This window comes from Chlorocebus sabaeus, chromosome 18 (genome assembly GCF_047675955.1).
Source record: "Chlorocebus sabaeus isolate Y175 chromosome 18, mChlSab1.0.hap1, whole genome shotgun sequence".
NCBI lineage: Eukaryota > Metazoa > Chordata > Mammalia > Primates > Cercopithecidae > Chlorocebus > Chlorocebus sabaeus.
The window spans coordinates 74,503,682-74,529,276 of NC_132921.1; the positions used below are offsets into that span (position 1 = coordinate 74,503,682).

Here is a 25,595-nt window from a genome sequence, read left to right on the forward strand (position 1 = left end):
GGCACCGGAGCTGGTGTCAGGAAGGAGTGTGGCGCTGGTGCTGGTGTCAGGAAGGAGTGAGTGTGGCACTGGAGCTGGTGTCAGGAAGGAGTGTGGCGCTGGAGCTGGTGTCAGGAAGGAGTGTGGCGCTGGAGCTGGTGTCAGGAAGGAGTGAGTGTGGCGCTGGAGCCGGTGTCAGGAAGGAGTGAGTGTGGCACTGGAGCCGGTGTCAGGAAGGAGTGAGTGTGGCACTGGAGCTGGTGTCAGGAAGGAGTGTGGCACCGGAGCTGGTGTCAGGAAGGAGTGTGGCACCGGAGCTGGTGTCAGGAAGGAGTGTGGCACCGGAGCTGGTGTCAGGAAGGAGTGTGGCACCGGAGCTGGTGTCAGGAAGGAGTGAGTGTGGCACTGGAGCTGGTGTCAGGAAGGAGTGAGTGTGGCGCTGGAGCTGGTGTCAGGAAGGAGTGAGTGTGGCACCGGAGCTGGTGTCAGGAAGGAGTGAGTGTGGCACTGGAGCCGGTGTCAGGAAGGAGTGAGTGTGGCACTGGAGCCGGTGTCAGGAAGGAGTGAGTGTGGCACTGGAGCTGGTGTCAGGAAGGAGTGTGGCACTGGAGCTGGTGTCAGGAAGGAGTGAGTGTGGCGCTGGAGCCGGTGTCAGGAAGGAGTGTGGCACTGGAGCTGGTGTCAGGAAGGAGTGTGGCACTGGAGCTGGTGTCAGGAAGGAGTGTGGCACCGGAGCTGGTGTCAGGAAGGAGTGAGTGTGGCACCGGAGCTGGTGTCAGGAAGGAGTGAGTGTGGCACCGGAGCTGGTGTCAGGAAGGAGTGAGTGTGGCACTGGAGCCGGTGTCAGGAAGGAGTGAGTGTGGCACTGGAGCTGGTGTCAGGAAGGAGTGAGTGTGGCACTGGAGCTGGTGTCAGGAAGGAGTGTGGCACCGGAGCTGGTGTCAGGAAGGAGTGTGGCACTGGAGCTGGTGTCAGGAAGGAGTGTGGCACTGGAGCTGGTGTCAGGAAGGAGTGTGGCACTGGAGCCGGTGTCAGGAAGGAGTGTGGCACTGGAGCTGGTGTCAGGAAGGAGTGTGGCACCGGAGCTGGTGTCAGGAAGGAGTGAGTGTGGCACTGGAGCTGGTGTCAGGAAGGAGTGTGGCACCGGAGCTGGTGTCAGGAAGGAGTGTGGCACTGGAGCTGGTGTCAGGAAGGAGTGTGGCACCGGAGCTGGTGTCAGGAAGGAGTGAGTGTGGCACTGGAGCTGGTGTCAGGAAGGAGTGTGGCGCTGGAGCTGGTGTCAGGAAGGAGTGTGGCGCTGGAGCTGGTGTCAGGAAGGAGTGAGTGTGGCGCTGGTGCTGGTGTCAGGAAGGAGTGAGTGTGGCACTGGAGCTGGTGTCAGGAAGGAGTGTGGCGCTGGAGCTGGTGTCAGGAAGGAGTGTGGCACTGGAGCTGGTGTCAGGAAGGAGTGAGTGTGGCGCTGGAGCCGGTGTCAGGAAGGAGTGAGTGTGGCACTGGAGCCGGTGTCAGGAAGGAGTGAGTGTGGCACTGGAGCTGGTGTCAGGAAGGAGTGTGGCACCGGAGCTGGTGTCAGGAAGGAGTGTGGCACCGGAGCTGGTGTCAGGAAGGAGTGTGGCACCGGAGCTGGTGTCAGGAAGGAGTGTGGCACCGGAGCTGGTGTCAGGAAGGAGTGAGTGTGGCACCGGAGCTGGTGTCAGGAAGGAGTGAGTGTGGCACTGGAGCTGGTGTCAGGAAGGAGTGAGTGTGGCGCTGGAGCTGGTGTCAGGAAGGAGTGAGTGTGGCACCGGAGCTGGTGTCAGGAAGGAGTGAGTGTGGCACTGGAGCCGGTGTCAGGAAGGAGTGAGTGTGGCACTGGAGCTGGTGTCAGGAAGGAGTGAGTGTGGCGCTGGAGCCGGTGTCAGGAAGGAGTGTGGCACTGGAGCTGGTGTCAGGAAGGAGTGTGGCACTGGAGCTGGTGTCAGGAAGGAGTGTGGCGCTGGAGCCGGTGTCAGGAAGGAGTGTGGCGCTGGAGCTGGTGTCAGGAAGGAGTGTGGCGCTGGAGCCGGTGTCAGGAAGGAGTGTGGCGCTGGAGCTGGTGTCAGGAAGGAGTGAGTGTGGCACCGGAGCTGGTGTCAGGAAGGAGTGAGTGTGGCACTGGAGCCGGTGTCAGGAAGGAGTGAGTGTGGCACTGGAGCTGGTGTCAGGAAGGAGTGTGGCACCGGAGCTGGTGTCAGGAAGGAGTGAGTGTGGCACCGGAGCTGGTGTCAGGAAGGAGTGAGTGTGGCACTGGAGCTGGTGTCAGGAAGGAGTGAGTGTGGCGCTGGAGCTGGTGTCAGGAAGGAGTGTGGCACTGGAGCCGGTGTCAGGAAGGAGTGTGGCACTGGAGCTGGTGTCAGGAAGGAGTGTGGCACTGGAGCTGGTGTCAGGAAGGAGTGTGGCACCGGAGCTGGTGTCAGGAAGGAGTGAGTGTGGCACTGGAGCCGGTGTCAGGAAGGAGTGTGGCACTGGAGCTGGTGTCAGGAAGGAGTGAGTGTGGCGCTGGAGCTGGTGTCAGGAAGGAGTGTGGCACCGGAGCTGGTGTCAGGAAGGAGTGAGTGTGGCACTGGAGCCGGTGTCAGGAAGGAGTGAGTGTGGCACTGGAGCTGGTGTCAGGAAGGAGTGTGGCACCGGAGCTGGTGTCAGGAAGGAGTGTGGCACCGGAGCTGGTGTCAGGAAGGAGTGTGGCACCGGAGCTGGTGTCAGGAAGGAGTGTGGCACTGGAGCTGGTGTCAGGAAGGAGTGTGGCACCGGAGCTGGTGTCAGGAAGGAGTGAGTGTGGCACCGGAGCTGGTGTCAGGAAGGAGTGAGTGTGGCACCGGAGCTGGTGTCAGGAAGGAGTGAGTGTGGCACTGGAGCCGGTGTCAGGAAGGAGTGAGTGTGGCACTGGAGCCGGTGTCAGGAAGGAGTGAGTGTGGCACTGGAGCCGGTGTCAGGAAGGAGTGAGTGTGGCACCGGAGCTGGTGTCAGGAAGGAGTGAGTGTGGCACCGGAGCTGGTGTCAGGAAGGAGTGAGTGTGGCACTGGAGCCGGTGTCAGGAAGGAGTGAGTGTGGCACTGGAGCTGGTGTCAGGAAGGAGTGAGTGTGGCGCTGGAGCTGGTGTCAGGAAGGAGTGAGTGTGGCGCTGGAGCTGGTGTCAGGAAGGAGTGTGGCACTGGAGCCGGTGTCAGGAAGGAGTGTGGCACTGGAGCTGGTGTCAGGAAGGAGTGTGGCACTGGAGCCGGTGTCAGGAAGGAGTGTGGCACTGGAGCCGGTGTCAGGAAGGAGTGTGGCACCGGAGCTGGTGTCAGGAAGGAGTGAGTGTGGCACTGGAGCTGGTGTCAGGAAGGAGTGAGTGTGGCGCTGGAGCTGGTGTCAGGAAGGAGTGAGTGTGGCGCTGGAGCTGGTGTCAGGAAGGAGTGTGGCACTGGAGCCGGTGTCAGGAAGGAGTGTGGCACTGGAGCTGGTGTCAGGAAGGAGTGTGGCACCGGAGCTGGTGTCAGGAAGGAGTGAGTGTGGCACTGGAGCTGGTGTCAGGAAGGAGTGAGTGTGGCGCTGGAGCTGGTGTCAGGAAGGAGTGAGTGTGGCACCGGAGCTGGTGTCAGGAAGGAGTGAGTGTGGCACTGGAGCTGGTGTCAGGAAGGAGTGAGTGTGGCACCGGAGCTGGTGTCAGGAAGGAGTGTGGCACCGGAGCTGGTGTCAGGAAGGAGTGAGTGTGGCGCTGGAGCTGGTGTCAGGAAGGAGTGAGTGTGGCGCTGGAGCTGGTGTCAGGAAGGAGTGAGTGTGGCACTGGAGCCGGTGTCAGGAAGGAGTGTGGCGCTGGAGCTGGTGTCAGGAAGGAGTGTGGCACTGGAGCTTGTAGCAGCTCCCTGGGGAGTCTGACAGGCTCTGGGTTAATCCTGGCAGTCCTCTCAAGCTGGGCACAACTTAACCTACATTGAGCCTTGGGAAGTGAATGCCTGGTGTCCAGAATCATTTACTGTATTTCATTAATGTTGGTGTAATCATGACGGGCCGCTGCTTCTAGAGAACTCTGAACATTTCTGGCCTTTAGAGGAAACAAGTTTCTAATTTTAAGACTCAAGAAGGCCGGGCGTGATGGCTCATGCCTGTAATCCCAGCACTTTGGGTGGCCGAGGAGGCAGATCACCTGAGGTTGGGGATTTGAGACCAGCCAGACTCTTTAGTAGAAACTCTGTCTCTACTAAAAATACAAAAATTAGCCAGGCATGGTGGCGGGCTCCTGTAATCCCAGCTACTCAGGAAGCTGAGGCAAGAGAATCTCTTGAACCCGGGAGGCAGAGGTTGTAGTAAACCAAGATTGCGCCATTGCACTCCAACCTGGGTGACAGAGCAAGACTCTGTCTCAAAAAAAAAAAAAAAAAAAAAAAAGACTAAAGAAGAACCTCATTTACTACATTTCTCATTGAGCTGTGTCTTGAGCGTCTTCCAGTACCGTACCTGGGAGGGCTGAGTCCACGAGGTGCTCGTGCTCACTCACTCTCCATCTGTGCTTCTAGCCACTGACCTCTGGAGTGAGTTTTTCTGCAGAGATCCTTGGCTGCTCCCCATGTGTGCACCTGAAGAGTTATAGAAAGCCCTGTTCACATGTTGCCTTAACACTTGTCCTTTGTGTCATGGGCAACCTCTGTTCATTGAAATTTTATGATTTCTTTATATCACATGTGTATGATTTTCACTGTACAAGAAACTTATATACTTAAAACATCTTCCAGCGTTAGGCTGGGTGTGATGGCTCATGCCTGTACTCCCAGCACTTTGGGAGACCAAGGCAGGTGGATCACCTGAGGTCAGGAGTTTGAGGCCAGCCTGACCAATATGATGAAACCTCGTCTCTACTAAAAATACAAAAATCAGCCGGGCGTGGTGCATGTGCCTGTAATCCCAGCTTCTCAGGAGGCTGAGACAGGAGAATCGCTTGAACCTGGGAGGTGGAGGTTGCAGTGAGCCAAGATCACACCATTGCACTCCAGCCTGGGTGACGAGCGTGAAACTCCATCTCAAAAAAAAAAAAAAAAAAAATCTTCCAGTGTTTTATTGGTTCCTGATTTGGATACTTAGTGGAGAGAGGCAGACATACTGGTTTGTGTGATTTATACAGCTTTAATATTTAATGGTTTAACACAGATGAATGAGCCCTCTGGTTCAAGATGAAGCCAGACGAGCAAAGTGTGTGCCGCTTCTTGTCCATCTTCCTCTTTAGCTTGTGCATCTGTGTGGACGGCTGTGGCAGGAGCACAGATATCAGGTACAAGTGAAAGAGACAAAACTCAACCCCAAAGTGCGCTGACCTCTCTTCCCCTCCCTCTAGTGCATTTGAGTCCATTTAAGTTGCAGCAACTATTAGCCACCAACTGTGCTAGCCCCTGGGGATGCAAAGATAATGACGTGGGTGAGACAAAGAGACAAGCAGTGACAGCAAGGTGATTAGCACGGTGTTGGGGGATGCGCGGGTTGCCATGAGAACATGGGAGCGGCGGTGCTCGGTTCCCGGATGGGGATGGGAATACTGGGGAAGGCGCCACAGTCTTGGTGGAGGGTTTTCTGTTTTTGTTTTTTGCTAAAAGCTCAGTAGGCATTTGTCAGGCAAGGGAAGGAGGAGCAGGTCATTCTAGGCAGGAGGAACCATGTACATGAAGGTGCAGGGATGGGAAGCCATGGTGTGCCTGAGAGGCGTGTTGGCCTCCAGGAGGATGTGTAGGATTTAGGAAGGACTGGGGCAGATGCTCAGGACCACATGGCGAAGGCCGCGTATGCCTCGCTAATACGGACTGTGTCCTGGAAGTGATGGAATCTACGGAAAGATATGAGGTCAGTGACATGACATTTATCATCCAGAAATAACAGTTTACTTAACAGAAAAAACTTTCATTCATTCCGCAAATATTTTTGAGACTGTATTACATGCCAGACACTGTTCTGGGACCCAGGGAAATAACAGAAATAAACAATACTGTGAACGTTCTTTGCCTTCAGGATAACTTACATTCCAGCGATTGAAGGCAGTACATAAAATGAAAGTTAATTATATGATTTATTGATTTATTTGCTTTTGCTTCATTTAAAGGTGGTAAGCGTTGTAAGAAAAAATAAAGCAAGGAACGTAAGTCCTGGACATGGGAGTGGAGAAGGCCCCATTTATCAATAGGTAGCTTTGTTATACTTAAATATAAAGAAAACTTGATTTCGTTTATATTTTTATGAATTTATTTTCAGTGTGCATTTTGGGACTAAGCTTCTGGGTTCCATTTGTCTCATTTATGCCAATCGATCTTGCTGTTTTATGCACATTTCCACAGAGGTAGTATTGAGAAAACCTGGATTGGCTGTGGAGCAGAATTAAAGCTCAGCCGTCTGCCTACTGGGGCACGTCCTCCCTCCAGGAGGGTGGAGGAATATGACACGTCCAGATAAGAGCTGTGGTCAGAGGAGGAGGTGGTTATTCCAGGTAGATGTGGCCGTACCTTCTCTCTTTAATGACGACAGGATGAGACAGAGCAGAGCCGGCCTCAGCAGGAGTGTTCAGGCTGGACTGAGGACCAGTGTGAGTTTTCCATGCTGGGGTCGACGGCCCGGGGAGGCGCAGCTGCATCGTTCTCATGCGGTGCTTCCCGAGGTCGAGGCTCTGACACCGTCCTGCTGTTCGTCTGGCTGACCTGGGTCCAGCGATGGCATCACTGAATGAGTCCGTGGGGTGGGGCCTGGGTGGTGTTTGAGGTTTGTCTGTTTGGGGAAGGGGTGGGGACAGAAGGGGGAGGCCCAGGTGGGGGGTGAAAGTGAATCGCACCTGTGAGAGGGAGGCCGAGATTCCCCGAGGGCAGGACGGTGGAACGCAGTGACCGTGTGGGAAGAGATCTGGGGATGGGTGGCCCGTGGCGGCAGGGTGCGCAGAGCTCCTGGGTGCTGGGCCATCAGGCCACACCGCACAGATGAAACCGACTCTCAGCAGGACACGCCCTCGGGGAAGAACTGAACAGAAAGACAGATTCGTTGTTAATTTTGGAAGGTAGGGGATTTTATCAGCCAGTGTTCCATTGAGGACGATGGGTTTTTAAGCCCCTGCTCCTGTTTGTTGATCACGTTATTTTGAAGTCTCCCAAGTCTACTAGAAATATTCTCTTTTTGATTATTGGGGAGACAGGCAAAGGAACTTAGGAAATCCTTCACTGGCACATAGTACTATAAAGTTCTTTATGAAAAGCCTGGAATGGGCATGTTCAGTCAAAAAATATTTTGTCTTTTCAGAGCCTGGAGTTCTGGCCTGGCACAGGTTGTCAGAAATAGGTAGTTTTTCCTAATAAAGCCGTAACTTTGAGGGCAGGTGAGAGGTTCCCATCTCTCCTGCCCAGTCGCAGGGCTGGTTCTAGGTCAGCCTGGAGCTCAGCTTCCTGCTAAGAACCCAGCAGCCCCACCTGTGCCTCCTCCTACTGCAGCCTGGCGTAGAGGGGAGTACACGCGATGGCTTGCCGCCCACTTTGACCCCAGCCTCGAGTGTGATCAGTTACAGCAGCCAGAAGCCATTCTTTTGAGTTCCAAGTCTCCATCTGGGAATGAGGAGACAGTTTAGTTCACCAGCAGACCTTCCTTGTTTGGAACCAGGGACATTCTCCGGCAGTGGAACATCCTGCCATCCATAAAAGAGGTATGAAGATGCCATCACGAAATTCTGGTGCGGGTTGGTTGAAGAATACGGGGAACACGGGCGTTTATGAGCCTGCGCCCTTTGGGGTCAGTGAGGTTTGAGATCTCAGAAGGAAGGCCGGGTGCGGTGGCTCATGCCTGTAATCCCAGCGCTTTGGGAGGCCGAGGCGGGTGGATCACGAGGTCAGCAGATTGAGATTATCCTGGCCAAAGGGTGAAACCCTGTCTCTATTAAGATACAAAGAAAATGAGCCGGGCGCGGTGGCGGCGCCTGTAATCCCAGCTACTCGGGAGGCTGAGGCAGGGGAATCGCTTGAACCCAGGGGGCGGAGCTTGCAGTGAGTCGAGATGGTGCCACTCACTCCAGCCTGGCAACAGAGCAAGACTATGTCTTAAAAAAGAAAGAAAGAATGAATGAAAATAAAAGAAAAAAGAGATCTCAGAAGGAAGATATTTTCAAATTTCATAAAGTTGGGAAGGATTCTAGGCAGATGCCATGAGAAGCTCAGGGCAAGAAAGTCAGGCATTTTCACCCAAGTGGGAAAAAAATAGGCAGCTGTGACCCACCTGAGGGCAAGGTTGGGGGCAGCCACACATGGGCCAGTAGAGCCCTGACTCTCCCTGGCTCTGAGCTGGTCGCAAATACTAGGAAATAAGACAGGTGGAGAACTCAGCACTCACACCCAGTCCTCAGGGTGCCGGAGGCGAGAAGGGAAGGAGCTGGCTGTTTCCTGAATCGACAGTACAGGGCCTTAGCCAGACAATGGATTTTCTCTCCAAAACACACAGTGTTGCGCTGAGAGAGAACATTGTGATTTAGGAGCACAGCCAGATGACTGGGTCGGGACAGATGGAAAAAGCCTAGCTATTTATGACCTTGAGGACAGGAGAGAACAATTCCATAATTGAAGACCACAGGTAACTAAAACACCATGTGGCCAATAACTTTAACTCTGCCTTTAAAAATCGTTCACAATTTGCTAATAATATATTATTTCCTTCTTTTATCTCCTTCCTGCCTCATTTTCCATATATTTATTTCTAGTGAGGATATTTGTTCAGCTAAAGAAAATTTTCTTCATCCAAAGGTTCACCCATAGTTAATCGTGGTTCCTATACGAACCTCTCCACAGCCTTTTACATCTACTCATTGGTTTCTTTAATAATATTGATTGATTGCTTACAATAATAATACTGATTGATTGCTGGCCACGTACTACACTCTGGGGACTCATTAGTAAGACCAGGCAGACATACATCCCTGCCCTCGTGTAGTTTATGCTCTCATGGAGAAAAGAAGACAAGGAACGTTATGTGTATATTTGACTATCACGTTGGATGGAAATATGAGTAGGAGAGAAGAGGGAAGCAGGAAAGGAAGTAGGAGGAGCCCGGAGTCGGGGAGGTGAGATGGGGAGTGGCTGGAAGGTGAGATGGGGAACGGCTGGGAGGTGAGATGGGGAGCGGCTGGGAGGTGAGATGGGGAGCGGCGTGACGGAGGCCATGGTGGTGGTGACGTTTGCACGAAGGCCTGATGGAAGTGGGGGAGTTGGCTGAGTGGGGGTCTCAGGAAAGCTCTGGGCAGAGGAGCAGCCGGTATGGATGAGCTCTGTGTGCAGGGAGCAGCGAGGAGGCCGGGTACCCAGAGCCGACCTCGCAAGGGCGAGGGGAGGCTGGAGAGCTGGTGGGGGCCACGTCAGGGAGGGTCATGTCAAGTTCATTGTAAGGACTTGGGGTTTCACTCTGAGTAAAATGAAAGGTGTTGGAGAGACCTGATCTGACTTCCATCTCAGCAGGAACATCCTGACTGCTGTGTTGTGAGTAAACCGTGCTGGAAGGACAGGAGAGGAGCCAGGAGATCACCGTGGGGAGGGGAGATGGCACCTTGGAGAAGGGCCGTGCTGGAAGGACTGGGGAGGAGCCAGGAGATCACCGTGGGGAGGGGAGATGGCACCTTGGAGAAGGGCCGTGCCGGAAGGACAGGGGAGGAGCCAGGAGATCACCGTGGGGAGGGGAGATGGCACCTTGGAGAAGGGCCGTGCGGGAAGGACAGGGGAGGAGCCAGGAGATCACGGTGGGGAGGGGAGATGGTACCTTGGAGAAGGGTGACTATAGTGAAGTGGTGGGAATGGGTCCATTTCCAGTGTGTTTTGGAAGTGGAGCCAACAGAGTGTGTGGACGGGTTGGGATGTAAGAGAAAGGGAGGGGTTATGGATGACTACAGTGGCGTCTGTATCCCCAGTGTAGTTTCTGAGATGGGGAAGGCTACTGGGGTAGTGACTTTGGGTGGGAAAATGAGGTATTTGGCCTTGGACATAGTAAGTGGAGATGTCTGTTATACATTCCGCACGGAGATGTTGAACAAGTGACTGGAGGAATCTGGGGTCTCCACATGGAGATGTTGAACAAGTGACTGGAGGAATCTGGGGTCTCCACATGGAGATGTTGAACAAGTGACTGGGGGAATCTGGGGTCTCCGCACGGCGATGTTGAACAAGTGACTGGAGGAATCTGGGGTCTCCGCACAGCGATGTTGAACAAGTGACTGGGGGAATCTGGGGTCTCCACACGGCGATGTTGAACAAGTGACTGGAGGAATCTGGGGTCTAGGGAAAGATGGAATAGTCAGGGAATTGTGGGAGTTGTTAGTGTGAGACAGTGACTGCTAGAGATGGCAAAGCAGTGGCGTATGCCGAAAGAGAATGGGGCCCGAGGGTGAGCTGGGGCACTCCAAGGTTAAGAGGTCAGGGAGGGGAGGAGGAGCTGAGAGCTGTGGAGAGGAGCGCGGTGCTGTGTGTGTCGGGACACGGGAAGGATGCGGTTCCCTGTGGGAGGGAACGGAGGTGTCAACTGGGGTCTGGTGAGATGCGGCCGAGTTAACCACGTGGGGGTCACTGGGGACCTGGCCAGGCGGCGTTGGTGCAGTGATGCAGCCCAAAGCCCGATTCAGATCTGTTGAGGGGAGAATCAGAAATTAGACACAGTGAGAACAGAAAACTTGTTTGCAGCATTAAACTGCGGGAGCAGAGAAATGGGCCATGGGGCCCAGAGCATCTTCTTATAAGACGGGAAGTTAGAGCATGTTGGCCTTCTCGTGGGAATGGCCCTGTGGAGCTGTTGTTGATACAATCAGTGTGTGTCAAAATGTCCAGAATTCAGGAATCCATTTTTAAAGTTACCAGTCATTTGAATGTTCATCGGAATAATTCAGAGCAGGCGACAGAAGTACCAAAGAACTAATGTGGGATTTTATTCTTCAAAAGCCCTGTCTTAAAAATTTATGGAATCACTGATCATAACAATCAAAAGGACTTTGAGAACATAAGATTTTAGATGTGAGAACGCAAAGAGGCTTTCAGGCCTTTCAGCCAGGGGATGCCCTTGTCCAGTGAACCCTCCACGGGAAGCCTCCCCTGCGTGCAGACCCGCGCTGGCGCTCAGGGTTCCTGACCCAGCTCCCGCTTCTGCCGCAGATCGCGAGGCCCCACAGGAAGCGCTGAAGTTGTTCAGAGGAAAAATGAAAAGCTGCCGGTTTAGTCCAGGCACCTCATTTTATCGTAGGAATCTAGAGATGAAGAGTCTTGCCTGAGGATACGCAGAATATTGAGTGTAAGAGCTGGAGGGAGGCTGGGATCCTGGGTCCTGGGTCTCGGGCGGTGGACTGTCCGCTTCTCCCTTGCTGCCTGTGACCGTGCTCCTTGCCCAGGCAGTGACGGGCTCTTGGTGGGTGGATGCGTGAATGAACGAGGGACTGACCTGAGGGAAAGAGCCTCCCAGCCCAGCCTTCACCGCGCCTGAGAATAAATGCCGCCAGGCACTCCGTGGTCCCCGTTTTGGGGCCCAGGTTTCTGCTGTCAACACCTGTGATGTGCCTCTGTTGGTCCTGCCAGGTGGACACGGTCCTCACTGCCCACAGACCTCCAATGCACGTGGAAAGCACGTCTGCCGGGGGCGACCTGGAGCTCCTGTCGGGCTTCATGACTGATGCTGCTTTCTCCGCAGAACAGTCATGAGAGGGTTACGCGAGGTTAGTCCTGATGAAGGTGTATTAAAAGCCTGGCACAGCTGAGTTTCCATCACATTCACGAAGTTTATTTAAACCCTGCAGATTGAGAGCCGTGAACGGGCCTCAGCAAGGCATACAAGGCTCTTCACAACGGGCTGCCTCGGCCCCCAAAGTCTACTACCACGTTGCAGACAGCAAGATCCTGAAACAAAGGAGTTAGGGCCCCCGAGGGTGCCTTTCTGTGTCTTCATCAGGGTGCTGGTTATGTAGGTGTTTTTCAACCTGCGTAGACTCATTGAACTGGACTTTCTGATACACATGCATACATACACACATGCTGTGTTTCAATCAAATATATATATTTTTTAATTGAAGTATATTTGTCCTTGAACTCAAAATCCTTTAATGCCTCTGGTCTTACACAGAGTAAAAGCCACAGGCTGTCCAGAGACTGCAGGCCCCACAGGCCCCCCAGCCCCCTGGCTGACCTCACCGTCTCCACTGCACTCCAGGATGCATCCCTGCCGAGCAAGCCCCTGCCACTGCACACTGATGGAGGGGCTCAGTACACATTTCTGCAAAGCAAAGGAAATGTGTCTGAAATAGCATTATCCTCATGAGAAAGGACTCGTGTTGGGATCTCTGTTTAGATGATGCCATAGGGAATTAGGTACTTTATTGGTGCCTTTAAAATTATGAATTTTAATGGCTTTAGAGTTCTATAGACATTTGGTTTTTACAGAGATTTTCCCTGTTAAAATAGGGTTTTTATTGTCCCTGACTATAAAATCATATATAAAATCCACAAGAAACTTGAAAGTTATCGAAGTGACCCCAGCATCCCCAGAGAAAGCCACTGTTGTGGATATACAGGTGACATTGTTTCAAACTCTTCTCCCATGTGCATTACACTTACTGATATTTCTGTTCTCCCGAGAGTTTGAAAGGGGATTCTTACCTACTTTCAGCACTGTTCTACGGAAGAAGTGAGGAAGAATGCCTGCTCACATCTTACAGACAGCAAACCACCCACAAAAGCAAATTCATTCATTCACTGGTTATAAACATGGACGAGAATTACTGTTATCCACCGTTTCAAGCCCTGAAGGACTTTTACGACTTTAAAATGCCGGGTAGTATTTTGATGGGAAGTTGTGTGATTTGTTCAAGCTGCTCTAAAGGGTAGTTGTAGGTCTGCAAGTCCAAAGCCTGAGAGTACTTTGGACTTTTAAGAGCACGTCGTTGCGTTTTTCACTTAGGGTTCTCATAGAATTTGAGACCCATTAAAATCATCTTTTCAGTACCATAATGGGAGCGATAAGCCATATCATAAAATGGATTGAGTTTTTAAACATTTTTTATTACTCTCTTTGACGGGAGGCTCTTCTCTGGTAATCTTATTACTTGGGCAGATTTCCTTTTATCATGTCATATTCATCTTTCTGAAGGACAACTATGGTTTCAGCAGCACCACTTAAGATAGGACTTTTATTAAATGCTTTGGGGGTAACTTATTTCATTACACAGAATATAAACCTTCAAATTAAATTCCGCTTTGTTCCAAGTTTATGACCGGGAACATCAGCCCGTCTTTGAGTGAGGTCAGAGCGTCACCGGTGAGGCCAGTGCCTTTACACTGAGTTCCGGCTGAGCGTGGAACTGGCCTGTGACACCCGATGAGGCACACGCACTGCTGCATTCTCCTCCCTCAGGTTCCCAGACGGATTCGCGTTGATAGCTCGCCGGTGTGGGCTCGCAGCTTGCTCAACCTGTGCGGCTTGCACTGCAGGTTCCCCAGGGGAGTGAGTGCACGCCGCATCCCCACGGCAGTCCCATGCTGTCAAAAGCTGACGTTTAAGAAGAATGGCCCTAAGGATCGACTTTTCGTTTCTGAAAACTCTCAAAGCTTTATCTTCGTAATTAGCTAAAGCACTACATTCTGGATGCTGTGTTTTGGCAACTTTATGGAAACCACTTTATGGAAACGAATATTTCAACCTCCCTGAAGGCTGATACAGGAAATTACAAGATGGGGAGTCCTTTTCCTCTTCTCGATAAAATTGGTGTTCAAGATAGCCTCCTCCTTGCTGAATAGCGCCCTTTACTAAAAGAGTGACAGATCCTGTTAAGTTTTAGAAGCAGGAGAATGGGTGTTTCTGGTTGATTGCAGTGCTTACCCCAAGGGCCAGTGAGGTCCCGTGACCATGCCTGTGGTTTCCTCTTGTCTGTGGTGGCTTGTTTGGTTGGAATTCAGTGTAGAAATGAGTTCTTTTCAGTCAGTTTTCCTCTTCTCTTTCCTCTGCATTTCCTGATTTATGTTTTGTGTTTTACTCATTATTTTCCATCTTCACTGAATTTTACTTTTATTTGTTTATTTGTTTAAGAGACAGTGTCTGGCTCTGTTGCCCAGGCTGGAGTGCAGTGGTGTGATCTCGGCTCCCTGCAGCCTCGAACTCCTAGGCTCAAGCCATTCTGTCACCTCAGCCTCCCGAGTAGCTGCGACTGCAGGCACGTGCCACCATGCTCAGCTAATTTTTAAATTTTTCATAGAGTCGGGGTCTCACCATGTTGACCAAGCTGGTCTGGAACTCCTGACCTCAGGCTGTCCTTCTGTCTGGGATTACAGGTGTGAACCACTATGCCCAGCCTGAATTTTCCTTTTATTACAGGATACCTTATACCTTGCAGGGGCATAGGCAGTGTGTATATACATTAATAAAAAATTGTTGTCACCTCGGTGCTAGGGAATGTAAACTTACATTGGTTACGGTACAGTTATTTATGCTAATCTTAGAACCCGTTCATTCTTGGCTTCTGCTTCACTAGCAGCTAGATTTGACCTCTTTGCTATTTACCACGTAAGCACATGGAAAAGGCACCCGTACAGGGAGCAGGTTCTAGACTTTAATGTCAGAAATGATGGAGCCAGAATCACTCTCCATTTTCAGGTTTGTGAATGATAGAAGTGTGAACTAAATGAGTCAGTGTTGCTATATGAATTTTAACAGAAATAACTAATGTAGACTACTTTGCCAATTCACAAAAAAGGCTGATTTTACAGCTGAGATGTAATGCTGTATATAGTCCTTATTTTGTGACTGAGATCGTATCTGTGAAAACTAAGACTTTAAAGGAGTGTAGTGGAAATTGAAAACAACTTTTTGTTGCCTGTTAACTAGTAGAATGTTGACTCTACCAAGCAGATTAAATTTAGTCTCTGTGAGGCTTGATTTGTTCTGCTTAAGATTGAGCATTTATCATTGAATCCTGACCGAGTTTAGGTTTACATTATTCAAATTTGTTAGGCTACTGGTCCTTACATTCTTTTTTTAATATAGCCTTTTTGTATGAGTTTGGAAATCACAGAAAACCTTAAAATATTCCATTTTTCCCCTCATTTTAGGGCTCCTAAAATTCCCTGTTTTTTCAAAGGTTACAACATATTAGGACATTCCCTTCCTCTGAATCATTCTTTTCCTTCTCTCGTACATGGTATAACCCAACTGGCTAATGTTAGTTTGTACATAACTAGAATGACCTTCAGGACAAAAAAGGGTTTCCTGTAATCCGATGGAAATCTCAGGTTTTATGTTCCACCACAGGTGCTTCATTCTCCAGCTTCGGGTAAGTCAGGGATTATCCCTGGCCTTCTTCCTCACCTGGGAGGCGAGGGGTGGATCAGTGTGTCTAGGTCCCTCTCAGCACTCAGATTTGATGACTCTGGGATAACTACAACACAGAAAACCCATCAGAAGCTTTATGTAGAAATGCAGAGAAACTGGAGACCCCAAATGTGGAGAAGACTGTATTATTATCAGAAGTCTGTACTGATAATACTTATTGTTGATTCTGGAAGTTGTTTCTCATAAGGTTTTTTTTTTTTTTTAAATGAGAAACAGGAAATTTTGGCACAGAGGAATGCCACTTTCTTCACCTAGAAGGTCCCGACTTTTTTTTTTTTTTTTTTTTAAGAAGAGTGATTTAAATCTTATAAATGGTTATAACACGTCTGTAGCTCCTGGAGGAGACACTGGTTCCTGAGCAGCTCCTTCTGTCTTCCAGTCCAGTATTACACGTCTGAGGTCGCCATTCATTTGTCAACAAAGTGTTTCTAATGTTTAACAATCCATGATTTCCCTCAACTTCTAGCTTGGCAGAAATACTCAACAAGTTCCACAAGGAATAGACAACATATTTTTAAAATTTTTCCATTGTCTTTCTCTGACTTAAGTTTTACTTCACGGAGGACCCCCTCTGGTTCTAGTCTGTCAAAGTGTAGTTTAGGGGTCAAAGCTACATTGGTTCCAAAGTTTCCAAAATAGCCCATTGACAGAACAGACCTCTAGCGACTGGGCCCTGCAGTCAGCAGTTACCCAAATACCTGCTTATTTTAAGAGATTGTATTTTAGTTTTCTTCTTTGTAAATTAGCAAATACCAAATAAACATTCCAATAAAATACCATTAACTGAAGAGGAGGCTTGCTGTAAGTGAGCTACCTCTTTCTCGTAGACAGTGGTTCTCCATCTGCGCTGCCCACTGGAGCCGTGCCGGGGGCGTCAGAAACCCACATGTCTGACTGCACCTCAGGCCAGTAGAGCAGGACCTGGCTGGGACCCCTACCCCAGCAGTGCTGAAAGATGTCCAGGTGATCCAATATGCAGCTAAGAGGAGGCCTTTCTCTTAGGGTTATCAGTTTGTTTGAAATGCTACGATAATCTCGTGATTAGAGGATCTGAATGCACACTGGGCTTTTGGGTGGCACAGTGTGCTGGGGTCTCCTGTCCAGAGCTGGGATGAGGTGGGACTGCCTCTGTCAACACCAGTTCTGTTAACTTGGACCGGTATTTACTGTGCTCTGCAGTTCTCATTCCAGTGTTAGCATTAATTCTTAGCACTTAATCACATTACAACAATTTTCTAGTAGTTTCTGTATCACATCAGGAAACTGGTAAATTAAAATTCTCAGTCTGGTCGTTCTGATTCCAGTGGCCGTGTGATGGAAAGACCTTACTCTGATGTTGGACAGATGACTCACTGCTGAGATTTAGATTTTATAAATTTGAAATTTTTTTTATTTTTTAGAGACTGGGTCTTGCTCTGTCACCCGGGCTTGAGTGCAGTGGTGTGATCATAGCTCACTGCAGCCTTGAACTTCTGGACACAAGCGATCCTCTTGCCTTCGTGTCCTGAGTAGCTGGGAGTACAGGAGTGGCCACTGCCCTTGTCTCATTTTTAAACTGTTTTGTAGAGACAGGGTCTCGCTTTGTTGCCCAGGCTGGTCTAGAATTCCTGGACTCAAATGATCCTTCTGCCTCTGCCTCCCAAAGTGCTGAGAGTACAGGTATGAGTGACTGTACCCAACTGAATTTGAAATTTAACAGGTAGATGTTATTTCCGTTATCTAAGAAGTAAGAACCAAGCACATGAGTAGCACAAGCCTTGTTAGTGCTGCCTGATGTTGAGCCGACTTGAGACAACTGGCGATTTGGGGAGTTTCGTCATTATACGTGGGGCCGCGCCCATTGCAAGTGAGTCTCTCACTTTCCTGAAAGTGGATCTGGAAACTGAGGCAGTGCGGTGAGATGAGGCAAAACGGAATCAAATGGGAAGAATAATATCTGCCCTGATTATTTCACAGGGTTCTTAGGAGGCTCAGATCAGATCATTCATCATTCATATTTATTCAACAAATGTGTGATTCACCGAGCGCCTGTCACAGGCTGGGCAGCGCTCTCGAACACGAAGGAGATAAAGAAGGGAAATGTTTGGCCTTGAAGGAGCGGCAAATTAGTCACTGCTCGTATTTTTAACGTAGTTCATACCATAAGCGCTTTGAAGAGGGCTAGCTCATTCGTTTCCGAGTTTCCGTGTCTCGCTACCTAGCACAGAACATAGACGTGGCTAATATACCGGTTTTGTGAATGAATGAATGAATGAGTCGCAGAATTCATTTCCTGGCAAGCCTGTCGTGTCTCCCTCCAACAGGTTAAAATGGGTGAAGTGTGGATGTGGTGTCATTTCTTGGGTAGTTTAACGTTCCACACCAACTTGAATATGGTAGTCTAACCTCGGATCCTTTCAAACCACAGCAATGGTGAACTTTTTAGTTAGAGTTTGATTCAATTCAGGTTCGTATTCCTTTTTTTCCCAATCACCGTTTTAGCGACACAGGGAGTACCTGTTTTTGGTTAATGGGCTTTTCATGTTTGGTATAAATCCATAGTCCAATATTTCTTTTGGAAAGGAAGATAAATTTTTCCCTTGACATCCCTTTTTTCCATTAAGTTAAAAAAAAATGTTACTTCGTAAATGTGATTTCAAACAGCTGGGTTTAATCTTTCCACCTTACGGAAAGAGAGCGTTTGGCTCCGGCCGCACCCCCACCGTGTGGCCCGGCCTCACTCCACACACAGCTCTTCTAACCTGGATGGTGCCGCTAGCGAGGTGCGTGTGGGTGTGCATTTGGGCTGTGCTCACATGTTATTCTAAACTAGGTCAGCAGCTCGGCTGGTGTCTTTTTCTACACTCTTTTAGGAGAATGTGAACAAATGGAGGATTATAATACTCTTTTTATACAGGTTCACAGAAATACTTTGAGGACTCTTACGTTGTGTTTCTTTACAACAGGTAAAGGTTATTATCTTGTGGGCCATAGTTCGCCCCGAGAGGCAGGCTGCGCTGGGGCAGCCCCACACGTGGTTCGCGTGTCTGGAGGAGGCCTTGGTGTGCCGATGCCCAGCCTTTTATTGGAATGACGGAAAATTTGAGTTGAAAGGACCTTGGACTTGATCCAGGCCCACCACCCTTATTCCAGACACAGAACCAAGGCCTGGAAAAAGGAAGAGGCTGTGACAGTCAGTGGCAGTGAGGAGCCCGGGACTCCTCCGGAGGCTCTGTCTTCCCGCTGTCTACTGAGTGGGCTGTGCTGTGTGAATCCTGCCAGCTTCTGTGGTCTCCTAGGGCCATGCCCACACTCAGAATGCAGGATGACAGTCGCTGTAAGATGTAGTGGACCTTTCTGTGCTCAAGTGTATATAAATGTGTAACTTCCTTTATTCTTCGTTGCTTAAACGGATGGTAATGTGTTAAGTGTGCAAATTTATTTTAAAGTCCTACAAAACTGAATTCCGTTTTCAAATATGGATTTGTACAGATTTTAGGGAGCCTGTGTTGAGTGTGGCCTATAGGGATTTGGGTATGGGATCTGCTCTATTTTTATAATTCACCAACATGGCACTTTAGTAGAAAGCACACATGATTTTCCCATGTTTTACATTATAAATTCACTGCTACCCACGCCTGGTATCATGCCTGATTTTTCTGAGGCATGAGACGAATGAACGTCTGAGAGGTGAAATACGTTGTCCAGATTCTCACCACAAGACGGTGGCAAGTGGGAAATAAAATGTCTCAGTGTCCTTTTGTTAAGCCAGCGCTCCTGAGTTCTGCCGGCCCCTGCCGCGGCTGGCTGCGCAGGCTCCCCCATTCTCGGAGGTGTGGAGAACCGCCAAGGATGTTTTCAGACCAAATAATACAGCCCCACAGCTATGACTTTTGCAGAGCAGGCCGTGGAAAGAAAGAGAGCACCTGTGCTACTCGTGTGGGCAGTGCCGTAGGGCGAGGCGTGCGTGGCAGGCCTTGGCGCCCCTGTGGAGTGCAGGAGGGCACCATCCCATGTGTTTCAGACAAGGAAGGTCCTCACCCAGATGGCCGTTCTCTGAGTGTAGTGTCCGGGGCTCTGCAGATAGTCTGAGCTCCCAGACAATCATGGCATGCAAATGGGGGAAAGAAAAACCAACGACAGTCGCCGCTCAAGAGCACCAAGCTTGCATTGACTGCTCCATGCTTTATATTGTACTTTTTCAGAGTGCAAATTCACCTGCACCAGCGGTAAATGCTTGTATCTTGGTTCGCTGGTCTGTAACCAACAGAACGACTGTGGGGACAACAGTGACGAAGAGAACTGTCTCCTGGTGACCGAGCACCCGCCTCCGGGCATCTTCAACTGTAAGTCTCTCCTCCCACCTGGGCAGCACTGTCTGATGTGGTTCTGAAACGGTTAGGAGGTGGGGTCCCTGGGACATGGGAGGACGTTGTTTTCTGGTTCGAGAAAGAGATTTGTATTTTCACAAAGGAAATGTTTTCTTCTTTTGGGATAGAGGGGCGGCGTGTTTAAACGTGGGAAATTCGTTCTGTTCTCAACAGTGGTCGGCGGAGCTGTGTTTTGAAATAGGCTTTTGCTATTTATCTGAGCAATGCCTGGATTCCAGGAAATCGTATATTGATTTTAGTATTCTTCATAGCAACATTCTTACTTCAGAAGTAATTTTAAATAAGCAAAGAAAGATATGTGGAAGGTCCGTAATTCATCATGCAACTGAAATATGAAAGTAGAAAACTTTGCATGGGATCCTTAAAGGTTCTGGTCATGTGTTTTTCTGTTAGATGCTGGATGGAAACAGCTTGAGTGAGGTCTTGACACGTGTGAATCCCCAAGGCTGAGGCTTTGAGCATTTCTTGAATTCGAAGAAGTGGAGTCAGAGTTTGAAGTTCGTTGGTTTTTGGTCTCATGGTTTTTGTGAGAAGGGAAGACAAAGAAGGCAGTTTGGAAGCCAGGTGGCTTTCTGTTTTCTGTGTTTCTCTGGGCTAGGTGAGGGGGACTGAGGGTGAGGGTCTGGTTGCAGTCGCACACCTTGGGAAGAGCGTTGGCCGGGCCGACCCTCCTCACACGGCCTTCTTACATCATTTTATGATGTGTTCAGCGTCTCTCCCCATTTTTACTGACATTATTTTGAGGAGTTATATTTGAGACAGATTTAAAATTTTTGTTATGGAAATTAGACTACATAAATACCAGTGCTGCAAATGTGAAAATGGGAGGGGATTTAAAAAAAGAAACTATTTTCTCTATTCCTACTGTATTTTTATATGGGGGGCACGTTACGTATGTCCCCAGTATAAAAAATGACTGTGCTCTAGCACATTTTAAGCCTGCTATTTATGCTTGCTAAATTCAAGAGTCTTATAGTACAAATAGTTTTTCTCAAGTTTTTCTGTTGTGTTTCCATTTGCATTTTCTCCTACCCAGCGCTCTTTGAGTCCCATCTCTGTACGTTGCGTAGACCGTTCTCAGAGGTTCGGGGTGGGCACGTGCTTGCCTGGCCCTGGGTCCGTGTTTTATGCAGCAGTCTCTGTGTAATACAGCTTTGCCTCTCACCTGGAGTCATCTGGCCCACAGGCCCCGGCTGCCCCCAGGCCCAGGATGGCCCGGAGGCACTCGCTCTGGCTGTCCTACTTAGCGCGGGAACCAGGGCTGGGTGTGGGAAGAGGGAGGAGGGCTGCAGGTCAGGACGGGGGAGTGGGAGCTGGGTGAGCACCTCCCTGAGGACGAGCAGGCAGCAGGCCAGAGGGCCGGGAGCCCTGAGGAACCCTGCTTGTCTGCCTTTCCACATGGATGGAACAATGTTGTTTTCATCTCCTGAGCCTCAGCACCCTCCACTGCACAATGGGGCGTAAGAATGGTTGTTGGATCATCACACGGGACAATCCACAGACAGCACTTAGAGCAGCGCATTCCAGGCACTAAGCACTCAGAGATGACCTGAACTCAGGCTGGGGTCTTAGAAGGAAGTGGGAAAGCCAGCATCTTACTCTGTTTTCTCTGGACTTGACTAACAGCAGACACCATGGTAAGCTGTGTGGAGAGTATCAGGACCTTGTGTGCTGCCTTGACTGGGTTCAGAGTTCTGGAGCCCTGGCCTCTGCTCTGGGGGGCCCCACAGGCTGCTTCTGTGTCCGCGGCCTCCTCCTCCTTTACTACAGGGCCCTTTTGCTGAGGGCTTCCTTGTTTTCAACCCTCCTTCCTACCCTTCCTTCCTCCCTCGCTCCCTTTCTTGTCACTATTCTTTCTGGTTTTTGAGGCTTGTCTCCAGATTGTTTTTCTACTCATTTTTTAAAATGCAAGCACTTTAATTCTGCCTAGAAGCCAGGGGAGCAGTTACATCTGTCAGTGGTCCAACTTTGTCCTAACAGAGGAGTCTTACCATCCTGTTGGCAAACTCTTGGCCCCCTACTGTTCAGATATGACTAGAACTTTTGCCTTTATAGCTAAAATGGGATATTATTTACAATATAGTCCTTCTAAGAAGACTGGAGAACCAGGAGATGGAAGGACAAAGGGCAGGACCATGGCTGTGGCTTCAGATTGATCTGGGTTCACGGTTCACCCGAGGGGAGCGACAGCACCTTTCAGCTCAGGTTCTCTCCCTGTGGAACGGGCACACTTCCTGCCTTGCACGCATCTGTAGGAAAGAACGTCCGTGGGAAACACAGTCTATGTCATCGTGTTGCCGTTGCCATCTCCACTCCCCACGTGGCCCTTCCTGGGGGGTGCGCGGCTGTGACTTTGGGCCGTCTGTAATGTCAGAGCCGTTCCGTACACGGAGCAGAAATGCACAGGTGTCTACAAGTGCGCTTGCCCAGTGATCCTCGGTGATTCTCCCTGTTCTGTCCCCTGGGGAGGCTGCGACCTGGGCCGTGGCTGCCCCCACTTTCCCCTCAGGTTCTCTGCAGGTGCCCGAGGGAGCTGGCTGAGTGGTCATGGGGGGACGCTCACGGCGCCGTGGCTGCCCCCACTTTCCCCTCAGGTTCTCTGCAGGTGCCCGAGGGAGCTGGCTGAGTGGTCATGGGGGGACGCTCACGGCGCCGTGGCTGCCCCCACTTTCCCCTCAGGTTCTCTGCAGGTGCCCGAGGGAGCTGGCTGAGTGGTCATGGGGGGATGCTCACGGTGCAGGTTGCCTCTGGAGGGTTCCGTGTGGCTGGGAACTCCGGGACAGGTGGTGGTTCCTCTGTCCTCCGCTGCAGCTCACCTCCGCCAGGTGTGCGGCTTCCCAGGGGAGGAGGCCGGAGGGTGGCCTCCTGTTGAATAGATACATATTCTCTTCCCTGTATTCTGCTGGGCAGCGAACAGGGAGATTTCACGCCCTGTAAATAGCTGTGAACCTGCCTCAGAGCCTCTCCGATTGTCAGTGGGGTGTCAGCGGATGACACTTTTTACTGGATCCTTGACCAGCCCGTTTCCTACAGCGGACAGACAGATGGCCTTTTGTGGTGCGCCGCTCTGACGGTAAGGTCCCCTTCGTCTCCACCTGGACAGAGTCAGAGTGTCCCGTGAACTCTTGTCTGTGAAGCACCACGCTCTGGAAAGGCGGTACCTCGTTCTTCCTGCTTAGGAGCAGGATTGCTTTGTGTGATGTGTTCCCTTGTTCCCACCCGAAGAATACACTCAGTGTCCCAGCTCTGCTTAGGAGCAGGATTGTGTGATCTGTGTTCCCTTGTTCCCACCTGAAGGATACACTCAGTGTCCCACCTCTGAGGGTGCTGAGGCTGAAGCGAGATGAGACCTCTGGGTTTCCAGATGAGCTAGAATCAGTTTGGTTTCCTGTCCGTGCTGTTAACTTTGAGTACGTTCCACGGCTCAGAGGTCTTGGCCGTATCTCCCGTTTGATATTTGCCAAATTTCAGTGTGAATTAAGGTTAGCAAGAAAATGTGACTGTTATTTCTAAAGCCAACAATAATAAGAATCACAGAAGCTCTGAAAGTTGCTGTAAGTAGCTTTTCTCTTCAAACAAAAGAGGCTGAGGCACAGTGGGCTTCGTCTGCCTCTTGCCTCTCCTCACCGTGGCCAGGTTATCCGTGGACCGAGGCTGCTTCGTTCTGCTGAGACATCAAAGGGTTTTGCGTGGACGTGGAGGTCTGGGCTGACGTCCGTTATCTCCTGGGGAAAGGGTTTTCCTGGCTGCATCTTTCTGTGGAAGAGGAAATATCCCGTCAGTCTCAGTCACCAGCTTTTGTCACATCTTTTCTCTGGCTGCTCTATCAGAATATTGTACCCCTGAGTAGTAAACATATAGATTATACAAACACAGTTATTTGTTATTTACACAAAATAATTATACAAATTATTCCTTATACAAACAAAATTATTTATGAAGTACCTTCTCTGGTCATTGTACTAGGCCTTGTGGAAACGAGGAATGAAGGAAAATATAGACGCTGCTGTCAAGGTGCTGAGAGTCGGGAGGCGAATTCACACCTGCACAGCCAAAGATAACTAAAAACGGGCCCAGGGCGTGAGGGCCGAGCGGGTCCAGTTGTTCGTGGTTCAGGGGATAGAGATTCATCCTGGTTGGATTCGTGGTCACAGTGGCTTCCTGGAGGAGGTGTGCTGGGTGGCGAGAGGAGAGGACAGAGTGCCAGGGCCCAGAAGAGCATGAGCGTAGGTTGGCAATGAGGGTGGCGCTGTTCTGGGACAGAAGGCCATGGCTGGGGCCTGCGTGGGGCACAGCTGAGAAAGTGGGTTGGGCCTAGAGAGAGAGAAACCGGTGTATAAGGCTCCACCTGCTGCCCTGGTCCCCAGACAGGCCACCTGCTAGCCAGCCAGCTGCAGGGAGCCTGAGACTGGCATCCCGCTTGGTGGACCCGCCACCTCACCATTCCTGCCCAGCCAAGGACATCCTGCGGTGCTACGTTTCCAAAGCCCCTTGGCCACATCTTACTGGGGGACAGCAGCGCGCCTTCGACGGTCCAGAACTGATAATTGAGTGGTCTGTGCAGCCTGGCAAGTGTCACTTCCTCCGAAAGCCCTGGTGAGCACAGACACCCCGAAGCCAGCTCTGCTGAGGGATTCTCGTTACTGGACCTTAAGAGTAATGTCAGCACCGACAAGAAGCCACAGCTTTTCCCTTTGAGCTTCAGCGGAATTTCCAGGTAACTGAGACGATCTGATTCGGGGAGAGCGGGGAGAGGAGCAGCTCCCCTTTGCTACTGGAGCGTCAGGGGAAGCCGCTTCCCTCTGTATAGAGACCTCATAAAACTGACCCCAAATCAAATGGACTGGAGCTGACAAAACGCACCCAGTTATGCCAGGATTATGACTTTAGGACTTTTCAGGAGGAAACTTTTTCCTCCCAATGCCACTTAGGGTAATAACAACCAAATAAAATAAAACCCAACTTATTAAAATCTGAGTTGATTATGTTACTTCCAAAACCAGTTCTTCCCACCTTCTTCATTTTTCCCCCCAAAGAGACTGGCGTCCTCCTCGTCACCTGTAGGCACCAAGCTCTGACTGCCCTGATTCCCGCCTTAGGCCAGCAGCTTCCCACCTCCGAAGCATGTTGTTTGTTGAGGACTTGGGGATCAGGCTTATAACCGCATAACCACATAGGAAACCTGTGCATAACCAGGGCTCGCAAATGCTAGACGCTTCTATTTTTTTTTCCCTGTAATGATTGCAGTAAACCTTAACCATAATTCTCTGTATTAGAGAATAGTCACCAAATGTCCTTTTCAAGTTTATATTTCTCCAGTTGTCTTATAAATGTGTGTTTCGGTTTGTTCTGTTTATCGTTTGTTTGCGCCAGGATCCAAAGAAGCCCCAGGCATCGTAGATCGCTTTGCTCCTGAAGGATCTCTGACTCTGTAGGTTCTCCCTCCATATCTATATCCCCTCCCTCCATCGTCCTGTCTCTCTCTCCTCCTCCTCATCCTCCTCCTCGTCCTCGTCCTCCTCGTCCTCCTCATCCTCGTCCTCCTCCTCCTCGTCCTCCTCCTCCTCGTCCTCCTCCTCGTCCTCCTCCTCGTCCTCCTCCTCCTCCTCCTCGTCCTCCTCCTCCTTGTCCTCCTCCTCCTTGTCCTCCTCGTCCTCGTCCTCCTCGTCCTCGTCCTCGTCCTCCTCCTCCTCGTCCTCCTCCTCGTCCTCGTCCTCCTCCTCGTCCTCATCCTCCTCGTCCTCCTCGTCCTCCTCGTCCTCCTCCTCGTCCTCCTCGTCCTCCTCCTCGTCCTCCTCCTCGTCCTCCTCCTCATCCTCCTCCTCCTCCTCGTCCTCCTCATCCTCCTCCTCGTCCTCCTCCTCGTCCTCCTCGTCCTCGTCCTCGTCCTCCTCGTCCTCC

General features: G+C 50.6%; 1 protein-coding gene across 6 annotated transcripts in view; it reads left to right on the forward strand.

Moving 5' to 3' along the window:
• The window catches only part of LDLRAD4 (low density lipoprotein receptor class A domain containing 4), a 443,890-nt gene that overhangs the window by 214,837 nt on the left and 203,458 nt on the right, over positions 1-25,595 (forward strand). For 5 of the 6 annotated variants that reach the window (XM_007974746.3, XM_073006499.1, XM_007974745.3 and 2 more), the window contains one exon: positions 19,509-19,649. The exons of the other annotated variant lie outside the window; for it this stretch is intronic. In XM_007974746.3, the coding sequence (XP_007972937.1) occupies positions 19,509-19,649 (141 nt within the window). The remainder of the gene's footprint in view (positions 1-19,508; positions 19,650-25,595) is intronic. 6 annotated transcript variants of the gene reach the window in all.